This window comes from Drosophila kikkawai, chromosome 2L, assembly GCF_030179895.1.
Source record: "Drosophila kikkawai strain 14028-0561.14 chromosome 2L, DkikHiC1v2, whole genome shotgun sequence".
Classification (NCBI taxonomy): Eukaryota; Metazoa; Arthropoda; class Insecta; order Diptera; family Drosophilidae; genus Drosophila; species Drosophila kikkawai.
Genome location: NC_091728.1, coordinates 4,099,371 through 4,125,801, shown reverse-complemented (window position 1 = coordinate 4,125,801; position 26,431 = coordinate 4,099,371). Strand labels below are relative to the sequence as shown.

At 41.9% G+C, this 26,431-nt stretch overlaps 6 protein-coding genes across 8 annotated transcripts; 3 read left to right on the top strand and 3 right to left on the bottom strand.

Annotated features, from left to right (window-relative positions):
* Positions 1 to 1,644: 1,644 nt before the first annotated feature.
* Positions 1,645 to 9,850, top strand: Rbp9 (RNA-binding protein 9). Its single transcript, XM_041775877.2, is given in 8 exon segments — positions 1,645 to 1,665; positions 5,579 to 5,698; positions 5,759 to 5,864; positions 5,979 to 6,457; positions 6,657 to 6,914; positions 7,445 to 7,724; positions 7,813 to 7,990; positions 8,224 to 9,850. Coding segments are annotated over 5 exon segments (2,070 nt in total). The 5' UTR covers positions 1,645 to 1,665; positions 5,579 to 5,698; positions 5,759 to 5,864; positions 5,979 to 5,994; the 3' UTR covers positions 9,115 to 9,850.
* A 6,803-nt stretch (positions 9,851 to 16,653) lies between these two features.
* Ts (Thymidylate synthase) lies at positions 16,654 to 18,224 on the bottom strand. Its single transcript, XM_017168359.3, has 2 exons — positions 18,109 to 18,224; positions 16,654 to 17,882 (listed from the first exon to the last, which is right to left on the bottom strand). Exon 2 carries the CDS (start codon positions 17,863 to 17,865, stop codon positions 16,891 to 16,893), a length of 975 nt encoding a protein of 324 aa, XP_017023848.1. The 5' UTR covers positions 17,866 to 17,882; positions 18,109 to 18,224; the 3' UTR covers positions 16,654 to 16,890.
* Positions 18,161 to 20,670, bottom strand: Rrp1 (Recombination repair protein 1). Of its 2 annotated transcripts, none has more exons than XM_017168470.3 (4): positions 19,461 to 20,670; positions 19,323 to 19,397; positions 19,045 to 19,238; positions 18,161 to 18,983 (listed from the first exon to the last, which is right to left on the bottom strand). In XM_017168470.3, exons 1-4 carry the CDS (start codon positions 20,452 to 20,454, stop codon positions 18,324 to 18,326), a joined length of 1,923 nt encoding a protein of 640 aa, XP_017023959.1. In that variant the 5' UTR covers positions 20,455 to 20,670; the 3' UTR covers positions 18,161 to 18,323. The 2 variants fall into 2 exon arrangements, with proteins under 2 accessions (XP_017023959.1, XP_017023960.1); XM_017168471.3 differs by having other exon boundaries at positions 19,045 to 19,235; positions 19,461 to 20,669.
* Positions 20,671 to 20,871: 201 nt separating this feature from the next.
* gammaTub23C (gamma-Tubulin at 23C) lies at positions 20,872 to 22,796 on the top strand. The gene is made up of 3 exons (XM_017168473.2): positions 20,872 to 21,142; positions 21,195 to 21,397; positions 21,457 to 22,796. The coding sequence occupies exons 1-3, from the start codon at positions 21,094 to 21,096 to the stop codon at positions 22,633 to 22,635; spliced, it is 1,431 nt and encodes a 476-aa protein (XP_017023962.1). The 5' UTR covers positions 20,872 to 21,093; the 3' UTR covers positions 22,636 to 22,796.
* On the bottom strand, positions 22,747 to 24,942 carry LOC108075869 (uncharacterized). Of its 2 annotated transcripts, none has more exons than XM_017168472.3 (2): positions 24,804 to 24,942; positions 22,747 to 24,755 (listed from the first exon to the last, which is right to left on the bottom strand). In XM_017168472.3, the coding sequence occupies exon 2, from the start codon at positions 24,740 to 24,742 to the stop codon at positions 23,111 to 23,113; it is 1,632 nt and encodes a 543-aa protein (XP_017023961.1). In that variant the 5' UTR covers positions 24,743 to 24,755; positions 24,804 to 24,942; the 3' UTR covers positions 22,747 to 23,110. The 2 variants fall into 2 exon arrangements, with proteins under 2 accessions (XP_017023961.1, XP_041631775.1); XM_041775841.2 differs by having other exon boundaries at positions 22,747 to 24,731; positions 24,804 to 24,863.
* A 2-nt stretch (positions 24,943 to 24,944) lies between these two features.
* On the top strand, positions 24,945 to 26,338 carry LOC108075857 (uncharacterized). Its single transcript, XM_017168450.3, has 2 exons — positions 24,945 to 25,395; positions 25,456 to 26,338. Exons 1-2 carry the CDS (start codon positions 25,098 to 25,100, stop codon positions 26,223 to 26,225), a joined length of 1,068 nt encoding a protein of 355 aa, XP_017023939.1. The 5' UTR covers positions 24,945 to 25,097; the 3' UTR covers positions 26,226 to 26,338.
* The last annotated feature ends 93 nt before the right edge of the window (positions 26,339 to 26,431 follow it).

The window sequence follows — 26,431 nt, the reverse complement described above, 5'->3', positions numbered from 1 at the left end:
AATGTTATGCACTCTAAAAGATACTTAAAACCCCAAAACTTTGGGATGCATCAGGAGCCCATATGTACGTATCAACATTTTATACATATGAGCCTAAATTGTAATATCATCTAGAATACGTTAATACTTTTCTTTTTATTCATCGCCTAAGCATAAGTTAATTCGTGTGTACTTGCTGTTGGTGCAAAACGGCATCAAAACAATCCACGAGCTGAAGAGCGAGGGGTCTGTTGCATACTTGTGGGCGGCGAGGATGTGGCAGGATGGAGAGATGGGCCATTCCGCTGGCAGAGTTCAATGGTCTTTTGAAAAATGATGTCAAGTTGAGCTCGCCGAGCTGCTGGCTTTGCTTCCCTCCGTGCTCGCTCTCTATTTTCGCTCTCAGAGTCTCCATCGCTCTCCGCTCGCCGTCTCCACGGAGCTCCAATCAGCTGCCTGGCCCTCTTCGCCCCCTGGTTGTTGTTGTTTAACTGTTTGTTTGGGTGCCTTTCTCGGCTCTCTTTGCGGCCGGCTTGCGATGGTCGGGTCTCTCGCTCACACTTGCCGCCACCTCAATGGAGAAAGAAGAACCTACCGCAATTCGTTTTGTGTTCATGGCTGCATTTCCTTGTTTATGTTTTGCGAGCGAATGTAGGGTACTCATGGCCGAGAGAGCCGCGGAGAGTGTTGCGTCGGACACCGTTATGTTGCCGAAGCTGTTGCAGCCTGCGCAACTTTCGACTGCAGCTTTTTGTGAATTGTTGGAGCTTGTCGTTGTTTGCAGTCCCTTTGACATCTTCTTCTTCCCTACCACCCTGCTTTTTCTCCACCTCTTCCATTCACTTGTGTGGAACACAATGTCACAATACCAACTTATACTGGCCAAAACTGGGAAATTCAAATAATTGTTTCCGGTTATGTCGAAAGTAGTTTAATTGCGATGATAAATCAAAATAGTATCTCTATTTGAATATTATCCTCTTCTTTTTTTTCTCGGGGCGATGTTTTTAACTTTATTAAAACTAACCAACCGATTAAATATTTGTAGATACTCACGGGGTCATTGGAATTAAGCTTCTTATTTGCGTGTAACCAAAGCTTGCATTGACCCCACTGTGCATGCCAGTGCAAAACTACGCAGTTATGCTATGCATTCGTCTTCCGTCAACAATCCCCCCGTCCACCCAGTGCCTCCACTCCCTGCTGCCCCTTCTCCGACCCACTCCCACTCTCACGGAGCGTGCTCAACTGTACATCGATGGGAGGAGGAGAAGGAGCCGCTGCCGCCGCTGACTGCGACGCAGCAGAGCTGGCGCGGGTCCTGGCTGCAGTTGTCCTGGCGGCAATCGAACACTTTAATCATTTAGTTCTTGCACTCTCCGGCAGCAAGTTGTGTTTTTTGATTCTCGTCGTATTGTCGTCGTTCCTGAATTGTTGTATATCGGTATCAAAGTACACACATCTTGCATATTCAAACCACTGCGCCCACACATGTACGTCCGTGTGCCCATTTGCACACAGTGCTAAGTTAAACATCTAAGAATCAGTTCGAAAACCCCAAGTGTCCGTGTGCGTGCTCAACTAAGTTCTAAAACTAATTTGCATCGAACGAATTTCGAAGCAGCGCCACTAAATCGAAAGCTGTGCGAATTGGCATAGGATATTTTGCGGCGCTGTCGAATAAAAGTAAGCTAACAGAAATAGTTACGGCATTTTATTTTGCATGCAAGCAAAGTGCCCACACCCAAAGTCGATTTTTCGCTTTGCATGCATACATGCACACGAACCAGTGCCTGTGTGCGGAGGAGAATCGAATAGTAAAACGGGGCTCAATGGGGCGGCTGGCTGTCGGCAGAATCGCAATTTCTCTACACTCTGGTATATATATTTGCCGCCTACACTCACACTGACGCTTAAACTCTCCCTCACACTCGCAAGCTCCTGCAGCTGCAGCGCCGGCATCGCAGTTTTCAATTCGCTGCCTGCAGCCGCAGCTTAACCCAAAAAACGAGGCAACCCAGGAGCGTGCCACCCAAGGGGGTCACCATTTCGAATAAAACTCCTTCCAACCCATCCTGTTATTTTTTACGGCTGAACTTGGATAATATTTAATTAAAAATTGCTTCTTAGATAAAAATATAAAAAAGATATATTATTATTTTGATCCAGAATAACGTTATAGTTTATTTTCTTTCTTGAGCTACTAGTCTAGGCGATCCCTTTTCTCCGCCTCTGAGTTGGCAGCGCAACCAACTGCAGCTTTCGGGTAAGCTCGCTCTCTGAGCTCGGCTAACTCTCACACTTTCGCGCTCTGACCATTGCATATCTTGTGGCGCGCTTCCGCTGCAGGTTGCGCTCTCTTGAGCTTGGAGCTCTCTCGCTCTCTCTGCTGTTTATTTTTGCCGCACCCAAATGCAAGCGGCCTCCATCCTACAGCCTTAGACTTTCTTGCCCATTTCTTTTCTGGGCACTTTCTCGTGCTCTTTCTCTCTCCTCTTACCCTTTGCCAAGGTGTGTCACTTTTTTGTTTTGTTCCTGCTCTTTGAGTACGTCTTCGGCTCCGGCATGCAAACACACGGAGAGACTCCCCTTCGTGTGGCAGTGTGTGTGGTCCTGCAAAGGTATTGTGTCGGTGCAATCGGTGCATCCATCAATTAGCAGGAAGCGATTTTAAACAATTTATGAATGAAAATTAATGGTTTGCACCCCACTATTTGTGGGCGTTCATTGTGGGAGAGTTCCTGAAGGTGTGCTAAACTATCGGACTATCCCACTCAAATTTTTTAATTGGCTAAGTGAGTTCTAGAATTCTAATCAAAATTAGTAGGAAAGGTAGTGAAGACTTAGTTTACTATAATATCAGTGCAAATTATGAGGAATATTGGCTTTTTTAAATTTCGAATGTTTTATTATGTTTGATATCGGTAGCCTAAAAGATCAAGGATCTTATAAAAACGTAAACATCTCCTGGTGATGGTGATTAAGATAATACTTAAATATAGGTTAGCCGGAAAGAAATGTATTTATTTATTTATTTATTATTAAAAACATACCTAAACCAAAGAACAATTCATTTCATTTAAATGTTGTTTGTGTTAGTTTTTATTACATTACTCCCAAAACTCCCAAATTTATGATTAGATTTCCGATTTCACAGTACCTCCTTCTGCTTGTTTCACAAATTCTAGGTTGGCACTAAGTTGAACCATGTGGGAACCGATTATAAACATGTACTTCTCCCATTTTGTGGATCACACCGAAGAACTAGACCCCAAAGCATTTTTGACTTTAAGTATCTGAAAAGTAACCTGGTAGTACTTTTTTATGATAACGAAGAATAAGTAACAGCTTTCGTTATTTATCCAATAATTCTTTAATTGTGGATACCAGGTTCTGGTCACAGCTGTTTCTGTCAGCCAGCAACTCCAGTCTTTGGAAGTGGCACAGAAACACTTGCATTTTTACCTGTGAATCCTGTATTTGATAATATGTACCCGTAATACACAGTGTGCAAATTCTGTACGCTTTTGCAAAATCCAATTATAAAATACCTCCGTCCATCTCGTGCCTCCATCTAGCGAATATATACATAGTACCAGGCACAATTACTGGTATAGTTGGCGACCAAATAATTGGATCCATTCTCTCTTGCCTCGCGCGCGCGAAGAGCAAGAGCAAGGGCCGCGTTCTGGCCAAGAAGCCGCCACTCTCTCAATGTTCCGCTCGCTACTCTCCGCGTATTGGACACATTAGTAGTCGCCTTCGCCGAGGGGCATAAAAATAATTTCCACGCCGCTCGCCAATTCAGTTTATTTCTGTTCTGTTGAGTTGCAGGAACACGTTCTTTTCTACTTTCCGTTCGGTTTTATTTCCTTATTATTATTATTACGAATTAGTTTCACACTCTTCGGTTTGGCTTGGTTTATTATTATTATCATTACCATTCGATAAATAATATTCCAAAATTATTTGTTCGGTTTCGGTTATATTTGTATGAGTACGATTTTCCGTTTGTCGTTTTGTTTTTCGGGAGCGCTTTTCTTCCGTTTGGTTTCGGTTCGTTCGGTTATTATTAAAAATAAATAAAGCAAATACACATCCCCTGAAAATTGTTTCGTAATCGCGTTGAAATCTAGAAACAACCCAAACAACAAGTTATATTCGATGTACTCATGATTTAGAGACTAAAGGTAACCAGAGGTCTTTAACACGGCTATCCGGGGGGCTTATGTAATTTGATGAAGAGTTCAATATTTGGAGATCCCACCCTAAAAGCTACTTAACCTCAAACACGCGCCAATAAGCGGCAGCATCTACATACATACGTCAGCTGCGATGTGTTTTTTGTTTTAAAAATATTTTCGAAAATATAATCTTGCCGGCTCCGCAGCGGTGCGATTCTTCTCGCACTCATCATACGCCCATTTGTTTGTTTATTTTTAAAATATAAGTTTTTCGCACGATTTGCTGTGTTGAATGCAACAAACTGCCTTCGGACTGGCAATGCGAATTGAACACACATTTTTGACCAAAAGGTGCAAAATTCTGTTCTTGATCTCTCTCGCCAGCCATTGACATTGAGTTAGATATATGTTAAAATATTTGTATCGCAAAAAAGTTATTGATTAAATAAGAAAAGAAAAACTTGATTTTTTTTTATAACTTTATGTCTTTTTAAAAAGTAAGAACAATAAACTTAAATTGAAATTGAGCCAAAGCCTATATAAGTTTTTTTCAATCCGTCTGCAAAAATATTTACAAACATTATAGTTTGATTATTCAAGGGTTTCGAATAACTTTACACACTTTACAAACACTAAGTGAGTGTTAAATACAGGATAAATGTACATACATTCTTACTAATTGCTTTCCGAAATCAAAAAGTCCAATTTGAGTCTGGGCTAAAAATACATTTCTGTTTTTGGACAAATTTCTGTTTCCATAACAAGCAGCAGATATAAGTGCGGCGGCAAAGAGAAAGAAATTCATGAAATAATTTATACATACATACATCACAAGGTAATTTGCAGATACGTCAGAGAAACAGAGTATATTTTGTCTGTAAACAAAGTATTGCATTGCACAACCCCAAGTTTTTTTTTAAGACTGAAAACTTTAATAGAAACAGAAATGTGAGTTGGCTCTTTGTTAAACTAGAAACCTATGCATACAGAGACCACTTGCTTTATAAATAATAGTATGCCTTTCAAAAATTATAATTGAATAAATAAACCAAGAAAATACATAAATATAATTGCCATAAAGACATGTTTTGAATCATCTTCAATTGTCTTACCTATTGATATATAAATTTTGCCATTTATTGCGTTTAAATTGTATCGATTTTCAGTCACTTTTTGCCCTATCTTATCCACATTCATTCAGTATTTCAGTTTGGCAGCCAACCAGCAATTTTGCAGAAACCGCAGAAACAAAGAGCCTCGGATATTTGTGTGGCTTCATTAAAAAGTTTACTTTTGTTATTTCCGCTGTTTCCACGGAAAACGTTGCTGGGGCAAGGCGGAAGATAGCCCGTATTTCATTTAAATTTAATTAAAATAATTGATTTTTATAGGAATTTTGTTGTTTGCTCTTTCAGCTACAACTTTCGGACCCACACATATAACGTACTCAAACGTGGCGAAGCGCTTTTAACTAGGCTATAGTAAAGGCTAAATTCATCCACTGCGGTTTCTTGGCGTGTGCATCTCTGAATAGGGTAAGCCCAAAGTCAGGAGCAGAGCTCAAAATATTACTAATCCAATTTATTCACTTGCAGACTTCACAGCAGCAGTATTATATTTACAGCGACATACACAACTAACTATCTACCCCCTTCTATATCTGTTACTCGCTCGAACAAATTTCCGAAGTAGAAGAAAGCCGTAAGTATGTATTTGCGGTCATAGTTAACGCTCTAAGTTTACATAAAGTATAGTTAAATTACATATATAAATTAATTACCAACTTTAAAGCTTAGTTTCTACTTTCTCCTGCAGCAGCAACCTCCTTACAATGGTCGAGGGTCAAACAGCCGTGCAGCAGCAACAGCAGCCAAGCGGAGCTGGCAGCAGCACCACTGGATCTGGCGGCGGATCGGCGGCTGTGACCGCTAACGTAACCAACAGCCAGGCTCAGACGAATGGAGGCACCACCACTTCAGCCCCATCTGCGTCGACAGGAGCAGGAGCGGGAGCTGGGGCCACAGCAAACTCGGCAACTGCTGCTAGCCAGGCTACAGCAAACAATGCGACCGCTAGCAACAATAACAACAACAATAATAATAATAACAACAACTCAACGGCGAATAATAATAATAATAATAACAATAATAACAATAATAACAATGAACCAGATCCCAAAACCAATTTAATTGTGAACTATTTGCCGCAAACAATGTCACAGGACGAGATTCGCTCGCTGTTCGTTAGCTTCGGCGAGGTGGAGAGCTGCAAGTTAATCCGTGACAAGGTGACAGGTGAGCGCATAAGTCAAGGAACTCGGAATATATAAGCACAAGTGTAGAGCTCTAATTTAATCTAGAAAACATACATATGTATAGGTATTCTAAGGAATGTCACAGAATATATGAATATGAATTTGTAATTAATATGAAATGTATTTCTCAGCTCTGTAATTAGAGACAGGAATCTTAATTCTCTTTCTATTTTTTTCAGGCCAGAGCCTGGGCTATGGATTCGTAAACTATGTCAAACAGGAGGATGCGGAAAAGGCCATCAATGCATTGAACGGCTTGCGGCTGCAAAACAAAACCATTAAGGTCTCCATTGCCCGGCCCAGTTCCGAGAGCATTAAAGGTGCCAATCTCTATGTATCTGGTCTTCCAAAGAATATGACACAATCCGATTTGGAATCATTGTTCAGTCCATACGGCAAGATCATAACTTCGCGCATTCTTTGTGATAATATCACTGGTGAGTGTTTCAAGCATTGGTCCAAAATGGGAGAATATATATGGTAGTTATCTTAATACTTAAAGACCTAATATGGACAGTCGGAAAAGATCAGTTTGTTATTTGACTTTCCTACAGTTTTGTATTTTTTTAAGCATGTCCCAAAAGGAAATATTTCTGAATAGTCTGCATAATTTTATTTCGGAATTTTGCTGGCGCTCCACAATATATTCTTCTACGTTTTCAAATTAGTGCATTTATAATTAATCCAACATTTTATTTTCAACTTTATTTATTACATGTAATACCAAAAATAAGATGAACATGCACCGGGTATGTTTTCTATTATCATTTTCTTATGTTTAACTATTTTCTTATGCTTTTCATCGACATGATTGCATTATAACTCGCTCGCAAAATAGCTTGAATAAAAAGAAGCCATTCATTAAACACAATCATCTGCAATGCATGGCAGCAGCTAGCTAACTTTTTGCTTTTCTTCATATAAAATAAAAGCACTTTTTGCTGATCTATTACCGCCCGACTTTCAGGTCTCTCCAAGGGCGTTGGCTTTATACGCTTTGATCAGCGATTTGAGGCCGATCGGGCCATCAAGGAACTGAACGGCACCACACCGAAGAATTCCACCGAGCCGATAACCGTCAAGTTTGCGAATAATCCCAGCAGCAACAAGAACAGCATGCAGCCTTTGGCCGCCTATATAGCACCCCAAAATACGCGAGGCGGCAGAGCGTTTCCCGCTAATGCTGCAGCCGGAGCAGCAGCCGCCGCTGCGGCAGCCGCCATTCATCCAAATGCAGGGCGTTATAGGTGAGAACGAAGCCACAAAATCTATATAACTTTTAGATTGTTTACTAAATTGCCTTTATACTTGTTATATCGCCCAACCTATATACAGCTCTGTGATCTCCCGCTACTCCCCTCTGACCAGCGACCTAATCACAAATGGCATGATCCAAGGCAACACTATTGCCAGCTCTGGCTGGTGCATTTTTGTCTACAATCTGGCGCCCGAGACCGAGGAGAATGTGCTGTGGCAGCTATTTGGACCATTTGGTGCCGTGCAGTCAGTGAAGGTGAAGAAAGAAAGAAGGAAAAAGGGTTAATTATAGTAAACAGTGCGAAAAAGTATACAATATATTGATGAAGATACAAATATATTAAATACTTTTCCGACAAAGCCGACAGTTAAATGGAATAAATTAAAATATATTTTAAAATTTGATTATCATCAAAGATTTTTAGTATTCGTACTACTTAAAAACATTTACTTATAACTAATTTCTTATTATTTTTGGTTCCATCTCAGGTGATTCGGGACCTGCAAAGCAACAAATGCAAGGGCTTCGGCTTTGTTACAATGACAAACTACGAGGAGGCTGTGCTGGCCATACAATCGCTAAACGGCTACACTCTGGGCAACCGGGTGCTTCAGGTCAGCTTCAAGACCAACAAGAACAAGCAAACGTAATTATTAACCAAGTTGGCTGCTGTTGTCAATGCCAATGCAGCGGCGGCGGCGTTGGCGGCCAATGGTTTGGTCCTACACAATCATCATCACCATCACCACAACCAAGGCAGCATCGCTAGCAACATAAACATCAACAACAACAACAACAATAGCTATCAATTTGGCAAATACCACAACAGACAGCACAACACCAGCAGCAATAGCAACAATAGCAATTTGAGCAAGCAGCTAAGCAAGCCAGCGACCTCGACCAGCAACAAGCAACAATCAATAATGCCGCCACCTAAGAGATTAGCCAGCAATACTGCAACAACGGCCACATCAGCAGCAGCAACAGGAGATATGGCCATTGCAACACCTCCCAACAACAACAGCAGCAGCAGCAGTCACACGCTGTCCAACGGAGATGCCGCTTCCTCCTCGTCGTCGAGCAACATCTTGAAGACATCCACAAAGTTCATTTACAACAAGCCGCAGAATCACTACGAGCTGCTGCAGCAGCAGCTGCAGTTGCAGCAGGAGTTCGCACAATTCCTGACCAATGTGGCCAACAGCGCTGCCGCAGGCACAGGCACGCCCGGTAACAGCAGCTCCGCTAACAGCTCGGTGAACCAGCGCAACGGAGGACTCGGAATGAACGCCAATACGCCAGCTGGTGGTGTTCCTGGCAACAAAAACAGTAGCAACAGCAACGGTTATATGCCCTCCTGGTCTAATTATTTCTTTTAAAGGCTTAGCTTTTGTTTTTCAGCAGCCCCCATGCCCATGAGTCATAAATACTTGGTAAATTTGGATCCAATTTGTTAAGCAATCTGCTAACCCTTTCAGTTAATTTCAATTATGTAGCTTTTAATTTTGTTATATTTGTCAGTTGAATACAAACTACAGAAGAAGCGCCTTCACTTTCGTTAATTCATCATCAAAATCTTGAATTTTTTCCAATGTTTACTCCTAAGTTATACGGCCATGTTTAAATATTTAGATTCTAATTCTTTATCTTTATATGACTTTTAAAACACGTCTAGTCGCCTCTCGCAAAGAGAATAGCTTCCAGAAAGAAAGATAATAGGAAACAGAAACGGTAAACAGCTGTAGTTAAGTTTTTGTTTGATGTAGAAGAAAAAGAACGTACACACTCGACGGTTATTTTTAAACAGAGAAACAGAGAATAAAATACAAACAATTTGAAGGCATTTGAAGAGCCAAGAATCCACCAAAGAAATGAAAACAAACATGACAAATATTTAAGCTATAAATAAAGATGTATAAAAATGAGAAGCGAAACAGAACTGAATGATGCGTAAATTTTGCAAATAGACATTGCAGAATAGAAAGAGAAATCATACACAAAGCAAAAACAAAAAAAACCAACAAGACATGCATAATATATATGTTTATGTTTTCTATATATTTAATGTAAAACTTTTGCTAAAAATAAATGATGTATGCATATAAAATATTATAATCGAAACTTTTTATTCTTATCCTAGACATTTGTTAAACATTGTTCCCCGTAAACCTTACACCTAGTCTTCAGTATGTATGTTACACATTCAGGAGTGTCACAGAACTCGCTGTGGATTTACAATTTCAATTCCCACGAGGCTCAAAAGTGTGCTCTAAAAAAGATCATAGTTTTCAAATCTCCAGCTATTTCTGTGGCACCTGTTCCTTCTTCGTCCTTTAGTAAAACAAAAACAAAATATAAATAATTGACTCTAAATCTTGGTGAAGTGCCAGAGAAGCGCGAAATTATTGAGTGAGCAAGAAATGAAGGGCAACAAGCAGAGCTGAGAGAGAATTTTTCAAATACAACGAATAAATGTTTAAGAAAAATTGAATGAGAAATTGAGAGATTAATTAAAAAGAGATGTATCAACGATTGTGTAAGGCTTAACCAAAATCCAGCTAAGATATCTAAGCACGCCACCACTCAAATCGAAGTTAATGACGAACTGAAGACCAGAAGAAGATCAGAACAAGTCCCTCCCTTAGAAAAATTATGAAATCAAAGCGAGATGTACGTAACATAGATCAAAAAACGCGCGTTTCAGCCTAACGAATTTGTTTAAGCCCAAACTCACAGCAATAACTTCAACTAAAGAAGAGATCAAGTTAAACAAATTGCCAAACTAAATATAATACAAGTTTTAAAATAAATCAATTGACAGTTATGAATTTCAAATGAAAGAATTGAGTTGATGGAAAAAAGCGGAGACATAAGATAAGATATGATTGGTGCTTCACAGATTTCCTCCTAAAAAAGAGGGAATTACTGCAACAGAATCCTTAAAAAAATACAAAAATCTTCAAACAATCTCTAATTTGAATAATTGAATTATTAATATTTTAATACGTTTAATAGCAGATTTGTAATTTCAGTTCTATTTCAACACACCCCCAATTGAGATAAGAAACTATCGCAGTGTTACACACGAGATGAACTATGCTATATCTTTCTATATATAAAATCTATAACTATTTATATTAAACAAAAAAACTATTACATATGATTAACAATATATTGATGTTGTGTATTGCAAATTTTAAATGTTTATACATACCAACCAAGAAAATTATGATGGAAACTTAACTTATTCACGGCAAGCATTAACATAAAAGGAGAATCCATTTTCATGTATACGTCAAGTAAATTTATTGCATAAACTATTTAAAGCTAATTACCAAGAGCAAATTATATATACATACGAGCATAAAGCGTTACGATTATTAGGTATGTATGTGTGTAGTGCGGCTTAATCTTCCCAACTCTCTCTCCTACCAAGGACTCCGAGACAGAATCCTTGCTCCCAACTCACACTTTGTAGTGTGCGCAAAAGCTTGACTGAACAATTACATAGAAATTCTGGCTTTTAAGCGATATATTAGGAATAATAATACCTTCCAGTAAATCTCAACAAAGCAAGTTCAACAAAATTAAAGGGAAATTAATATTCTGTAAAGAGAACAAACACCAAGATGAAAACGTTTTTTATACAACAATGTAGGAGGAGTTGAGGCACAGTTTTTTGTGCATATTTGTGCGGCACAGAGGAATATGTTTAGCTAAAATATAGATTCCAGGCGATTGAGAGTAACAGTGAATGATAAGCATGAACAACAACCCAAAAGCAATCGATTATATACATTTTTTAAGAAGGAAATGTTTTATAAATGATAAATATAAAGAAAAACAAGAAACAAAAAACAAAAAAAACGCAAGAAAACCAAGAAAGTATTTTAAAAATTTAAATATATACATGAACACTATATATACAATATATTATATATACATATTATAAAAACTTAATGGGTATGGTAACGAACAAAAACACCGCACAATAATATACAAAACGAAAATGAAACCGAAACCGAAACTGAGAAATGAAGAGACGACGGGACATACGTAAGAATTCAAATTCCCAGAGAGTAAAACTAAACGTGCAGAAAAGACTAATGAATCGAGGAAACTAAAGAAACAAACGAAAGGACGAGGCAAATTTATAATTTTTACATGGTAAACGCAATAAATGTTAACATTTAACGATATTGACAAGGACAGTATATAGAAAACAAAGCGCATATCTTGAAAACAAAGGATGATACCAGTGTATTTGAGACATCAGGATCTCAAGGAAGCAAGTGGAAAACCAAAACTAACCAAATAAAAAAAAAACAAGAACGAGAAGTTACCACAAATTTTAAACTAAACAAGTGAAAGGCCTAATTAACGCTACACTTTTATACTTTTACACCAAAACAAACGAACAAGGCAAAGGCGATGATAATGTTCGTTGTTTTTCTGAAAGCACCTTCGCGTTTTGAAGCCAATAAGGTTGTGCAAATGCCTGCAGATCTGGGAGAAGCCGGCACCGGAACCGGAAGTCTGCAGTGCGCCCTCTTTAAATGTCTGTTTCTCTCACACACAGATACACCCCCACACAGCAACACCCCCTCTACCCCTGCAAATGAATGTTGAATAGCAAACAGGTTCGTTGTGCAAAGTCGAAAGGATGCTGCGAGTTGATGATTATTAGCTAACAATGGCGTTTAGGTGTAGCTTTATACAACATCTGGTACCGGATACAGTTTTGAAAAGAGAAAGAGCAAAAGCAATACAGATCTTGTAGCGTGAATCGCATCCTTAATCCCTAATTTACATCCGAGAGACTTGTAGAAAGCTGACGTGTGTTGACTCCTTTCCTTGTTTCAGCTACAGTAACATCCTCCTTCACAAGATCCAGATATCGAGCACAAAAAAAACAAGGAAACGAATACGAATACCATTTTGTAATGCGAGTCATCATCCAGTAAGACGCTCTCTCTATATATGTTTAAAGCTGTTCAAGTAAGAAAAGAGGAAACACTCAAGATATATATTATAAATTAATTAAAACCAAATCTTAGTCGAAAAGAAACTTAGTCAAAGGTACTAATTTTAAGCACTATTGTTAAACGCAACTCAACGGCATTAAAAATGGAAATGGAATCACTCTTTAGCCAAAAAACTGAAAAGATATATGGAAATGGAATCTTAACTCAACTCAGAACTCTAGTGGCATTCGCTCTTTCAAGCTCAAAAACATAAGTTAACGGACATGTATTTAATTCCACATAACAGATTACAATTAATAAATTCAAACTCATTTATATTTGTCTATTGGGTTAGCCTTGCCATAAGGCATTAAGCCACATATTAAGTATATATGGAAACTATATGCATATGGAGGGTTTTTTTCTCGTCGTTATATATACATAGTCGAAAAATATTGGTGGACAGTATCGCGTATTGTAGTAGCAAATATGTATTTATCTTTAATCATCACAGGATGGATAACAAGTTATTCCAATTTAAATTAAAGTGCATAAATTATATATTGAATTACTTACTGTCGAGTTCTATCTCTCTCTCTCATATGGACACAAAACCTTAACGATTTCCTTCGAATTTTCATTCAATTAACTTAAAAAGCAAGCAGCAAACACACACAAGAAACCGAAACGAACTCACAATATTAAGTGCGGAAAATGTCAAGCAAATTTATATAGCATATTTACGGTATTTACTCTGTGCAAGATTTATTAAGAATCAATTATACTTCATTATGAATTAATCTGAGAATTTACAAACAACAAACAAACACACACTACACACAAGACGAACGATGAATGAAAGCAACAATTTATTCAAAATAAAGCTATGAAATGATGTGTTTAAATAATGTTTTTTTCTCTAAAAGCATTCGATTTATTATTTATGGGTTTATCTTTTATGTTTATTGTTGGAATTGAAATATTTAGAAAGCCTGTAGATGGGTAAAGCCGGAAATGGGCTCAAAAATGTGGATAATCCTTTATTTGTAGTGTAGTATAAAGCTGTCTTAATGGGGTCTTCTCATACAAAACCCGTTTTTTGGACCCTTTTTAAAAAAAATTCTTATTTGAAAACGCAAAGAATAATTGAAAACTTTTTAACGTTTTAAATTAAAAAAAAACAAGAAAGAAAGCTAACTTCGGCACGCCGAAGTTTGTATACCCTTGCAGATTGGTTTCGATGTTTAGATTATAGATTTAAATGCTGAAAACACTATACATTTACCGATCGCTTCTATGGCAGCTATATGGTATAGTTGTCCGATTTTTATAAAATTTATACCAAAATTCTAGAATAATAAAAAAAGCTTATATCTGAGAGTAGATAAACATACGTTGAAAAACACCGAAGCTATAATTTTTATACCCTTGCAGGGTATTTTATTTCCAGTCCGAAGCTCATTACGCATTGAAGGAGTCATTTCCGACCCCATAAACCATATATATTCTTGATCAGCATTAACAGGCGCATCTTTCTGGCCAAGTCCGGAAGAAAACAATTTTTGATCAATTTTTTCAAAATTTTATAAGGGGTTACATCATTAAAATTCTCCAAATTTGATAAAATTTTCAATTTCTAACTAAGTATGCAGATTTGTTAACCTTATAAAAACTAACATAACACCGCTTTCCGAATGCAAATTACGGCATTTTTGACAGAGTTATGCCTTTTTTAGTTTTTAATTTTCTGTTTTTCTCATTTCTAATGTAATTAACATCATTTTCTGAATTTTTAAATTTTTTTCTAAATTTTTAAAAATTTTCCTGAATTTTTAAAATTTTTTCTAATATTTTAACTTTTTCTTTAGATTTTTAAAATTTTTTTAGAATTTAAAAATTTTTTTTTAATATTTTAACTGCCAAATTTGAATTTGAATTTAACTGCCAAATTTGAATTTGAATTTAACTGCCAGATTTAAATTTGAATTTAACGACGATCAGTTTCAGTGTGACCAGGTGCAGTTGTAAAATAACACCTAAATTTGGATTCAAAGGGTTTGAGTCTCCGCTTACTTGCGCCGGCTCCTAAATGGTTCGAAACTTGGACTTTTTATAACAGTTTATACCAGTTTTCAGTTGCTTGCTGCTGATTTCTGTTCGCCTGTTACCCCAGTTTGGGCAACGGCCAAATTGGATGGAAATTTTTGCTCACTTGCATGAGTGATGCTCATCTGCATCAGTGATGCTCATCTGGCTATATTTCAATATTGGAGGGCAATAAAATCGGGCTTAATGGCAGTGATGCGCATGTGCATCAGTGATGCTCATCTAGCTATTGTTTTGCATTATTGGTAGAAAATTGCATCTCACTAGCTGCCAGTGATGAGCATCACTGATGGAAGTGAGCATCACTGATGGAAGTGAGCATCACCGATGGAAGTGAGCATCACTGATGGAAGTGAGCATCACTGATGGAAGTGAGCATCACTGCTGGAAGTGAGCATCACTGATGGAAGTGAGCATCACTGCTGGAAGTGAGCATCACTGATGGAAGTGAGCATCACTGATGGAAGTGAGCATCACTGCTGGAAGTGAGCATCACTGATGGAAGTGAGCATCACTGATGCAAGTGAGCATCACTGATGGAAGTGAGCATCACTGATGGAAGTGAGCATCACTGATGGAAGTGAGCATAACTGATGGAAGTGAGCATCACTGATGGAAGTGAGCATCACTGATGGAAGTGAGCATCACTGATGGAAGTGAGCATCACTGATGGAAGTGAGCATCACTGATGCAAGTAGCAAAATTTTTCATTCAAATTGGCCGCTTTCCAAACTGGGGTAACAGGCGAACAGAAACCAGCAGCAAGCAACTGAAAACTGGTATAAACTGTTATAAAAACATTTGGGCAAAAATAATAATTGGTATAAACTGTTATATTTCATTTTATGCATTTATACCTATTTGTTGACGACAACAACAGCTTGATGGCAACAACAACCTTTTTACAACAACATCCCTACAGCAGCCAATCCAAATTTCCGAACATTTCCATGCAAATTGCCCGTTTCCCAAATTGGGGTAACAGGCGAACAGAAATCAGCAGCAAGCAACTGAAAACTGGTATAAACTGTTATAAAACGTCCAAGTTTCGAACCATTTAACAGTCGGCGCAAGTAAGCGGAGACTCAAACCTTTTGAATCCAAATTTAGGTGTTATTTTACAACTGCAAATTCAAATTTGGCAGTTTAATTCAAATTCAAATTTGGCAGTTAAAATATTAAAAAAAAATTTTTTAATTCTAAAAAAATTTTAAAAATCTAAAAAAAAGTTAAAATATTAGAAAAAATTTTAAAAATACAGGAAAATTTTTAAAAATTTAGAAAAAAATTTAAAAATTCAGAAAATGATGTTAATTACATTAGAAATGAGAAAAACAGAAAATTAAAAACTAAAAAAGGCATAACTCTGTCAAAAATGCCGTAATTTGCATTCGGAAAGCGGTGTTATGTTAGTTTTTATAAGGTTAACAAATCTGCATCAAATTTGGAGAATTTTAATGATGTAACCCCTTATAAAATTTTGAAAAAATTGATCAAAAATTGTTTTCTTCCGGACTTGGCCAGAAAGATGCGCCTGTTAATGCTGATCAAGAATATATATGGTTTATGGGGTCGGAAATGATTCCTTGACTTAGAAAAATATTATTTTTTATTATAAAATCTGAGTTTTTATATTAAAAAACTTTTTGATTTTTTTTAAATTAAAAATATCATAACTCGGCCAAAAGAGCATTAATTTTAAATCGGAAAACTGATCTGTGCAATATTTTCTACAGTTAATAAATCTGCATACTTCATTTAAAAATTTTGAAAATTCAATTTTTTATCAAAATCAAAAATTTTAATGATGTAACCCCTTATAACATTTTGCAAAAATGCAAAATGCAATTTGCAATTTTAAGTTATTCTTTTATTGTGTATACATTTATTACCAATGGCTGACAAAATCTTAAATTTATGTTTCTTAATATAATACATCTGGAAATCTTCGATTTTATAAATGAAAAACCAAATCAAAATATTCGAATTAAATTAAAATTTGGAATTTAAACATAGGAAAAGCAATTTAAATATTTTTAATAGAATCACTTCCTCCTTGATACTGAAAAAGGACAAGTTCATAATCTAAACGGCCATTTCCATCTGGATTTTTGGGTAGGGATTGTAATCGACTATCTCAAAGTCCTCAAACCGAAAGTCCTCAATGTCCTGCACCTTGCGCTTGATCACCAGCTTGGGAAACGGACGCGGAGTGCGCTGCAGCTGCTCCTTCAGCGGATCCACATGATTTAGGTAGACATGAGCGTCGCCCATGGTATGAACAAAGTCACCAGGCTTCAGACCTGTCACATGGGCTATCATGTGGGTAAGCAGGGCGTAAGAGGCGATGTTGAATGGCACGCCCAGACCCATGTCAGCGCTCCTCTGGTACAGCTGACAGGACAACTCGCCACGGTCCTGGGATACGAAGAACTGCGCCAGGCAGTGACATGGCGGCAGCGCCATCTTTGGTATATCCAGGGGATTCCATGCGGACATGATGATGCGCCTGTCCGACGGATTGTTCTTTATCGTCTCGATCACCTGACGCAGCTGGTCGATGCCCTGGCCGCTGTAGTCGTCGTCGCAGGTGCGATACTCTGCCCCAAAGTGCCGCCACTGGAAGCCGTATACCGGGCCCAAATCTCCGACTGCCCGCTCCGTGTGGCCCAGCTTGTCCAGGTACTCCCTGGTGCTGTTCCCATCCCATATGTGCACGTTTTTGGCTTGGAGAAGCTTGGCGTCCGTCTTACCAGCGACAAACCAAAGTAGCTCCTCGGCCACGGCGCGGAAGAAGACACGCTTGGTGGTCAGCAGGGGAAAGGACTCGCCGCGCATATTGAAGCGCATTTGGGCACCGAACACGGACAGTGTTCCCACCTGTGTACGGTCTATCCTACGTTCTCCGTTCGCTATGATGTGGTCCAGCAGATCCAAATACTGCTGCTCGTCCTTATTGATAGCCGGCGACTGCACCGAGCTCCCATTCTGCTGCTCCATTTGGATCGGCTTCACCTTTTCCGGGGAAGTCAAATGCTTCGTTTCGGTAGACAAATCCATTTTGCAAAATAAACAAACTGCGAATCAGGAGGGAAATATTTAGAAAATGGCGGGAAAAAGTGTGCTCGGAACATATTGGCATAAGTACTTGCAGGCCACACTGGCTTAAGTCAGTCGCGAAATCTGGCAAGGTCGTTTTATAAACGTTTTTTTTAAACTATATTATTTGTACTTAATTTTACGTTTGAAATATTGATATTCTATCTATCGGTTCTATGGTAGCTTTATGGTTTAATAACATACCCCACCCATTAACGCAACTTTTCCCAAACTATGTAGCTGCAAGATGACAAAATTGTGGGATGATGTTTACTTTATTCAAAAATACAAATTTGGATGATCGATCTACAACAAAAGGTATGTATCAAATAAATACAAAGAATACAAACCAAAACGGAAAAACAGTTTGCAATCGAATAAAGTGAAATACAAACAAACAAAGTATATGTATGTACATTCTAAATATTGAAAAATACGGTGATTGGGCAGTGATCGCTTCCCAGCATTTGCTTGCGAATCGTGTGGTCCACTATTTTGGAAAGGAATCGCTCGGAGACAATGCAGTAGTCGAGTCGCCAGCCCACATTGCGGGCCCGCGCATTGGACATGTAGGTCCAGAAGGTATAGGCACCCTTCTGGTCGGGATACAGATGCCTGAAGGTGTCCACAAAACCCAGATCCAACAGCTCCGTCATCTTGTCACGCTCCTCCTTTGTGAAGCCGGCGTTTCTGGTATTCGCCTTCGGGTTCTCCAGATCGATGGGCATATGGGAGACATTCATGTCACCGCAGATGACCACCGGCTTGAGAGCGTCCAGCTTTTGCACATACGCCTGGAAGAGCTTCTCCCAGCGCATACGCGGCTCCAAGTTAACCAGCTTTCTACCTGAATTCGGCACATACACATTGATCAAGTAGAACTTTTCGTACTCGGCCGTTATCATGCGTCCCACGTCGTCGAATTCCTCGTTGCCAATGCCGTACTCCACATGTATGGGCATGATCTTGCTGTAAATGGCAACGCCTGCGTAGCCACCAGGCATGCACAGCCAATATGGGTGGTAGCCCGGCAGGCGGGTCACCTCCTCCGGCAGCTGCTCGTTGGCGCACTTGGTTTCCTGGCATCAACGGGATCTCAATCAGTCTGAATTCGGCAAATTGCTCAAGGGATACACTTACCTGTAGGCAAAATATGTCCGGCTCCTCAAGATCCACCAACTGAAGGCCGTCCTTTTTGAGCCAAGCCCTCAAACCGGCCACATTCCAGCTGGAGATCTTCAAATTGAACTCCTTATCGTCAGCCAGGGCGAAGGCGTCTTTGTCCAAGGTCTCTTTGACACCGCCCTCCGCCACCTTTTTGGGTTTCTTGGCTGCTGGAAAACATAAATTGAGCACGTTTTGCAAGCTTTTCAATACGGCAGCACCACCGCAACCGGCCTGCTCCGCCATACTCATACTTTTCGAGCTTTCCCCTTCTTCCACATCCTCCTCGACACTCTTCGCCTTGGCGGCTTCCCTTTTCCGGCCGCGAACTGTGGGGGAGTAAATAAATGTTGAATGCTGTGGACTTTGGCTTATCATTAGGTAGTTCTCACCTGGTTTGCTCTCAGCAACTTGATCTGTAGCCTCCCCGTTGTTCTCCTTCTTTGGCCCGCGTTTTTTGCTGGGCGCTGCCGGCAGCTCATCATCCTCCTTCTTTTTCTTTGCCCTCTGCTTAGTGGGCTTGCTGGCCTCATCACCGCTATCCCCGTTTTCTTGAGCAGATTCTGCCTGCTTTGTTTTCTTACCCCTTTTGGTGACGGCTGATTTGGGCGGAACTATATCAGAGTCCCCAGCAGGATCGTCTTCGGGTTGTAAAGCCTTCGGCTTCTTGGTTCGCTTACTTGCCGCCTTCTGAGGCTCTGCTTTCGGTTCCTCCTCCTCTTCATCCTCAAGGGCAGCGGTGATCTCCGAGTCAGCCAGCCCCTTGGTTCCGCGTACTCGCTTGGCAGCTGCTGGCTCAGCTTTCTTTACCTTCTTCTTGGGGGCTGGCACTGGCTCCTGTTCTGACTCCTCTTCGATTGGCGGTTGGGGTGGTTCTTTCTTGGCCCGCCGCTTTGGTGGCTCAGCTGTCTGTTCCTCCGACTCGACGCCATTAGCTGCTGCAGGAGACTCCTTTCGCTTGCGTCCCCTTGCCTTTGGTTCCGGCGCTGCCACTTCCTCTGGAGCGGAAGTAGGCTCTTTTTTGGCTCGCGATTTGGACGCCTTGGCGGCTGGGGGATCAATCTTTTCTTCCTTTTTAGCACTCGCCTTTTTGCCGCGTCCCTTTGGCTTGGCGTCAGCGATTTCTGCGTCTGTATCCTTTGGCTGCTTCTTCTTGCCGCGTGCAGCTGCCGGCAGCGGCTCCTCTGCTCCTACTTCCAGTGCATTTTCCGCAACTTCCACAGCTGCCGTGGCCTTTGTCGTGGCTTTCCTTGAGCGTGGCTTTCCCTTAGCCGGAGGTATGGCCTCGACTGCCGCCGAGTCGGCTGATGGGTTTTCGTGGGAGTTCCCATTTGGAGTGGGGTCAGCCGTCTCCGCTTGTTTCTTTACCGTCTTGGCGCGGGGCATTTTGCAATGATGTGGAACGCGTTGAATGCTCTCTACAGACGCGATAGCATTTACTTTCAGAGTTGCCCTTCTTTCCAGAGGCTTGTCTGCGCCCTTCTGCAGACCGAAAACAACAAAAAAAGAATCTGCGCGGTAACGCGCGGCGAGACTTAAAGAAGCCGGTTGCAGTGCTGCGAAAGGACCGCAGGCGAACGTGTTCGTCCCTGTTTCTGGTCCATCTCTAGAAAAGAGTTGAGAGAGACGAGAATCTTTGTAATATTTTCTTATTTTTTGTATTAATTTGCAAGACGCATAAGTTGAGGTAAGTTCTTGGTTGGAAACAGAGTCTTTGAAATTATTTTCCAGTGCATCCATATTTTAATTGGCACTCATTGAGATTGCGCCACCTTCTTGTGCTCATCCATGAATGACGACTATGGTCGCGCTTACCAACACTGGTTCAAATAATTTGCAATACATCCCCGCTGCGGCAATTTTTTAAATATTTGGCACAATCTGTTTATTTATTTGTTCGCTTCGTAGTAAATTTTAAGAACTAACCGCTGAAAGATTCCACAAGTGCAGGAAAGGCTGAGTTTCGGGCAAAACTGACGAGGCAACAAAGTGATATTCGCCTGACCCATTCAAAGCGGCTGAAAGATGCCAAGCGAAATAATTACTCTGCAGCTGGGACAATGCGGCAATCAAAGTAAGTTTATATGTCGGAAGAAGGCTTCCTGTTTATGCTAATCCCTTGGCAGTTGGATTTGAGTTTTGGAAAAGGCTGTGCCTGGAGCATGGCATTTCTCCCAGCGGCGTGCTGGAGGACTTTGCAACAGAGGGCCTGGACCGCAAGGATGTGTTTTTCTACCAAGCAGACGACGACCACTACATACCGAGAGCCGTGCTGCTGGATCTGGAGCCGAGGGTGATCAACACTATAATGGGCTCTGCATATTCGAAAGTAAGTACAACAGGGAAAACCCTTGATCAGTGAATTGAAGGAATTGTTATTTTTTCAAGCTCTACAATGCGGAGAATGTATACCTATCGAAGCACGGTGGTGGAGCCGGCAACAACTGGGCATCTGGCTACAGTCAGGGCGATAAACTGCAGGAGGAGGTATTCGACATCATAGATCGCGAGGCCGATGGCAGCGACTCGCTCGAGGGCTTCATACTTTGCCACTCCATTGCAGGCGGCACGGGCTCTGGAATGGGCTCGTTTATCATGGAGCGCCTGGCGGATCGCTTTCCGAAGAAGCTCATCCAGACGTTCAGTGTTTTCCCCAACCAGGACGAGATCAGTGACGTTGTGGTGCAGCCGTACAACTCCCTGCTGACCCTGCGCCGCCTGACCAGTGCTGCAGACAGTGTCGTCGTCCTGGACAACACGGCTCTCAACCGGATTGCCTGCGACCGCTTGCACATCCAGAATCCCAGCTTCTCGCAAATCAACAATCTGGTCTCCACCATCATGAGCGTGAGCACAACCACACTGCGCTACCCCTCGTACATGAACAACAATCTCATTGGGCTGATGGCTCCGCTGATACCGACGCCCCAGCTGCACTTTCTCATGACTGGCTACACGCCACTGACCAGCGATTCGGATGTGAACAGCCTGCAGACAGTGAATGTGCGCAAGACCACCGTGCTGGACGTGATGCGGCGCTTGCTGCAGCCCAAGAACATGATGGTGTCGACGGGACCCGACAAGACGAACCACCACTGCTACATCTCCATTCTGAACATCATTCAGGGCGAGGTGGATCCCACACAAGTGCACAAGTCGCTGCAGCGCATACGCGACCGGAAGATGGCGCAGTTCATCCCGTGGGGCCCCACCTCCATCCAGGTGGCCCTCTCCCGCTCCTCGCCCTACGTGCAGAGCAACCACCGCGTGTCCGGTTTGATGCTGGCCAACCACACCAGCATCTGCTCGCTCTTCGAGCGGGCACTCAACCAGTACGACAAGCTGCGCAAGCGTGGCGCCTTTCTCGACCAATTCAAGCGCGAGGACATATTCAAGGATGACCTCAATGAACTGGATGAATCGCGTGAGACGGTGGACTGCCTAGTGCAGGAGTATGAGGCTGCCACACGCGCCAATTATTTGGAGTTTTCTGTTAAGCGAGCATCTGAACAAGAAGACCCCAGGACTCCTGATGATGCCAAGTCGGTGGCCGGCGGTAGCGGCTAGCTCTCGGTGCTTCCCTTCTCCAATTGCGTGCCATGGAATTCCTTGAACCACGTCTTTGATTCATGTTCCCAGAATAAGTATTGAAAAGCTTGCAGTTTGTGAAGACGAATTTGTGTTAATTGCTTTGTATTCAAATACAATAAACTCGAAATTACATATTATTTTTGGTACATTTGTGTATCCTAAGTCTTTGAATTTCTTGGAAGTGTTTAGGAAGGATTAGGTATCTCTGATACCGCTGGAAGGAGTGGTACAAGGTAAGTGTTTTAATTTCAATCACAAATCAAATGGCCAATACTAAATTTCAAATCCCGAGTATTGGCCATTTCCCAGGGTATTTGCATTGTTAATACTTCATTTGTAAAAGGTTTTTTTGGTGGATTTCGATGAGATTGCTTGTGTTTCCTTGTTTGTATATCGTTGTTCTCTCCTTTAGATGTCTCTAGCCTTTAGTTTTTAGTCACTAAGGCACTTCTTACTGCTCATCCTCCTCGTACTGCTGCCCGTACTCTTCATTACCATTGCCATGCTCTTCATCAGCTATCTCGACACTCTCGTTCTCGTCATCGTCGTCGCATTGAACCTCGTCCAAGACAGTCATCCCAGAAAGCTCTATATCTTCATCCTCTTCGGTAAGGTCAATCTCAGGCAGATCGGCAGTTACCTCCTCAGTTACCTTCTTCTTGGATGATTCGGATACCGGCTCTCGGGCAATGTGACAGGTGAGCTGATCGAAGTGGTAGCTAATAGTCATGCCTCGCTTGCTTATCAGCTCCAGCGACTTGTCGCCAATTGTAAGGGTCATTACCTTTCCTTTCTTTGACTTTGACGGGAAGCTGCGCAAGATGGACCAGTTTCCAGACTTAAGATCAGTATTCTGCCCCTTCAAGGATCTCAAAATGACGTCGTTCGGCTCATCAATTGCGCGCGGCACATAGAAAGTAATAGCCTTGGTGTTGGGGATTTCGTCTTCCTTATAGATCCGCAGGTGTGTCCCCTTCACGGCGGTGATCTTTGGCACCACCTGCTCTAGCCATTCCTTGGAGGCCTCGTCTAAGCAGGTAACTACAATCATACCCTGGCGATATTTAATACCTACAAAGTTCAGACTGTGCTTCCAGCCTTTCTTCATTTCCTCCAGCAAGGCGTTTTCGATCTTGGTGAGTTCGAAGTTCTTCAAGCATAACTTGGGATAGTCCATGGCCACCACGGCCACAGCCAAATGATCCTTTCCAGAGGTCACCTTGGCGCCCTGGGGCAATTGCTTTTCATTGCTTTTCCTTGGCTTCTTTGAACCATCTCTGGCGTTGCTGTCAACAGGGCGCTTTCGGTCGCCTGGAGCTATTGAAGATTGCACCGGTCGGCTGCCGGAAGAAGTCCTTCTGTACTCCAGTATCTTGGCTACGGCCTCCTCCGGAGTAAACCCATTTTCCAGATGCTTTTGGTACCATTTGCGACAGGCTCCATTAAAGCTTTTGAGAACATTACCCAAGGTGTCTGAATCAGACTCCAGTGGACGCCTGCGCTCTTCGCCAGGATTTCTACGCTCCACCTGCGCCTTGGGGTCTGGGTAACGTACCCCATGCGGAGCTGTGTCCAGTGACTCTGGATGGCTCCGATGGCGTTCTAGAACCCTCTCACGAGCCTCATCCGGACTGCATCCCATATTCATGTAGCGATAGAACCAGTCGCGTGCAGCACTGTTGAAGCCTCTAAGAAAGCCCTCAGCCTGTCCCTTCGACGGTTCCTGGGCATTGCTCTGCATCTGCACATGCTGTTGCTGTTGTGGCTGATTTTGTATCACCCTTGGGTTCCCATTGGAAGGCCCTGACCACGAATTCAATCCCGCCTGTGAGGCACCAACCCGGGTCTCGTTCCACTCAGACTGGACGCGGCTCCAACGAGAGTCGCCGGAACGCTGCGGAGCTAGCGACATGTCACTGGATGCTAGGAGACGACGAGAGCTGTTGTCATACGGGGACCAGCCCGCCATTGACAGTGAAGACCTCTCGGTCCCGGTATCCCGTCCCGACAAAAAGCCGGCCCAGCTGGCGTTGTTGGTCCCGCGGGAGTTCATCCAGGCCCTTTGCTTGTAGCTGGAGTCCATTTCGAAATTACCTCTACCAAATTGAAAATCAGAATAAAATATTTCAGCAGCAAGCACTCACCGAAAATTAATAAACCGGCAATGGTGACTTCCAACTAGAGACTGTCAACGAATGATTCGTTACGAATCCTTACTGTTCGTGACACGGCGTGCAAAGTGTCAAATCGAAGATTAGTGTTCAGAGATGCTGTCCCGATTCTGTCCCTGTTCGTGATACCTATCGATAACCTGTCACGATTCTGTCACTGTTCCATCTCTTTTCGTGATACGCATCGCTTCCAGTGTTGGAAAAGCTACCTAAGTTCAACACAATAATGCACTTAAAATTCAATGTAAATATATACACAGCGTAAGAATGGCTCTTGGCACAGATAATGTGGCTAAGAATTTGGGAGATCAGCCAAAGATTTCCACATTTGCCGTGCTGGATCTGGAAACGACAAACTTGCCTGCTTTCAGCAATAATCGCGTTAGCATAACGGAGCTGTGCATTTACGCCTTTGAAGCCGCCCTTCTGAAGCAGGATAATGCTAGCAAAGGAGTCAAGGGTGAGGACCAAGAGATGCTGCCGACGCCACCGCGTGTTCTTCACAAGCTGAATCTGCTATTCCAGCCTTCTATGAGGGTGCATCCAGAGGCAGAGCAACACACAGGTTCGTGGGTCGCAGACAATAGAATGTTACAATTTCACCACATACATATGCATCTACCAGGTCTGAGCAACTATCTGCTTGAGCGGGAATCCAAACTTGACCGGGAATCCGCACAACTCATCATCAGCTTCATAAAGCATTTGCCAGCTCCGGTTTGCCTGGTGGCACACAATGGCTGGGGCTTTGATTTTCCCATCGTGAGGCAGGCCCTTGAAAAGCTGAACCTGGAGTTCCCCCCCTCCGTGACATGTGTTGACTCACTCCGTGCCTTTTTGGAGATTGACGATAAGCGGCTTAGAGAAGAAAGTATCATAATAGAGCCTGTGGAAGCAGAGCACAAGGATCAAAGAGAGGAACCTGACCCCGAACCTTGCAAACTTGATAACGAAATCATTCCGCACGTAGAGACTGAGACCGTCAAGGAAATCGACTGGAAAATTAGGAATGAAACCACGCCAAAGCGTCCGATTCTAACGCCCTCGCAAGCATCTGCAAAACGAAAGCAACTTTCCGATGAGGACGATGATGACTCACAGACGCCAGCTAAGCGCACAACGCAGGATTTCCGCTCGAGACGCCAATTGTTTAGTGGCCTGAAGTGTGCCGAGACGAAACGCTTTCCGCCACGTCTTAAATACAGATTAGGAAGCCTCTACACTAGTAGATTCAACCGTCCAGCACACAATGCTCACCAGGCGGAGGCCGATGTGGCCATGCTTACCAAGCTCATACAGCATTATGGCATTGATTTCCTGGCCTTTGCCGAGGAACAGGCCATTCCATTCCATCAAGTTAAGCCACTGGGTTCGCCGGCCCAGGCAAAACGATGACCACACTGGGGGCCAATAATGTTCCACCTGGCCACTATATATATTCTTGTCTTGAACGAACAGTGTTTTTATTGTGTCACAAATAAATGCATGATTTTAATATTTTTTATACACTTGATACTGTGAACATTTTATCAGGTCAAAAAAAGGGGTCCTTAAGGGTCTTTTCTGGTTAGGTTTTTGCATTTTTCGATAGCTCCTGCTGT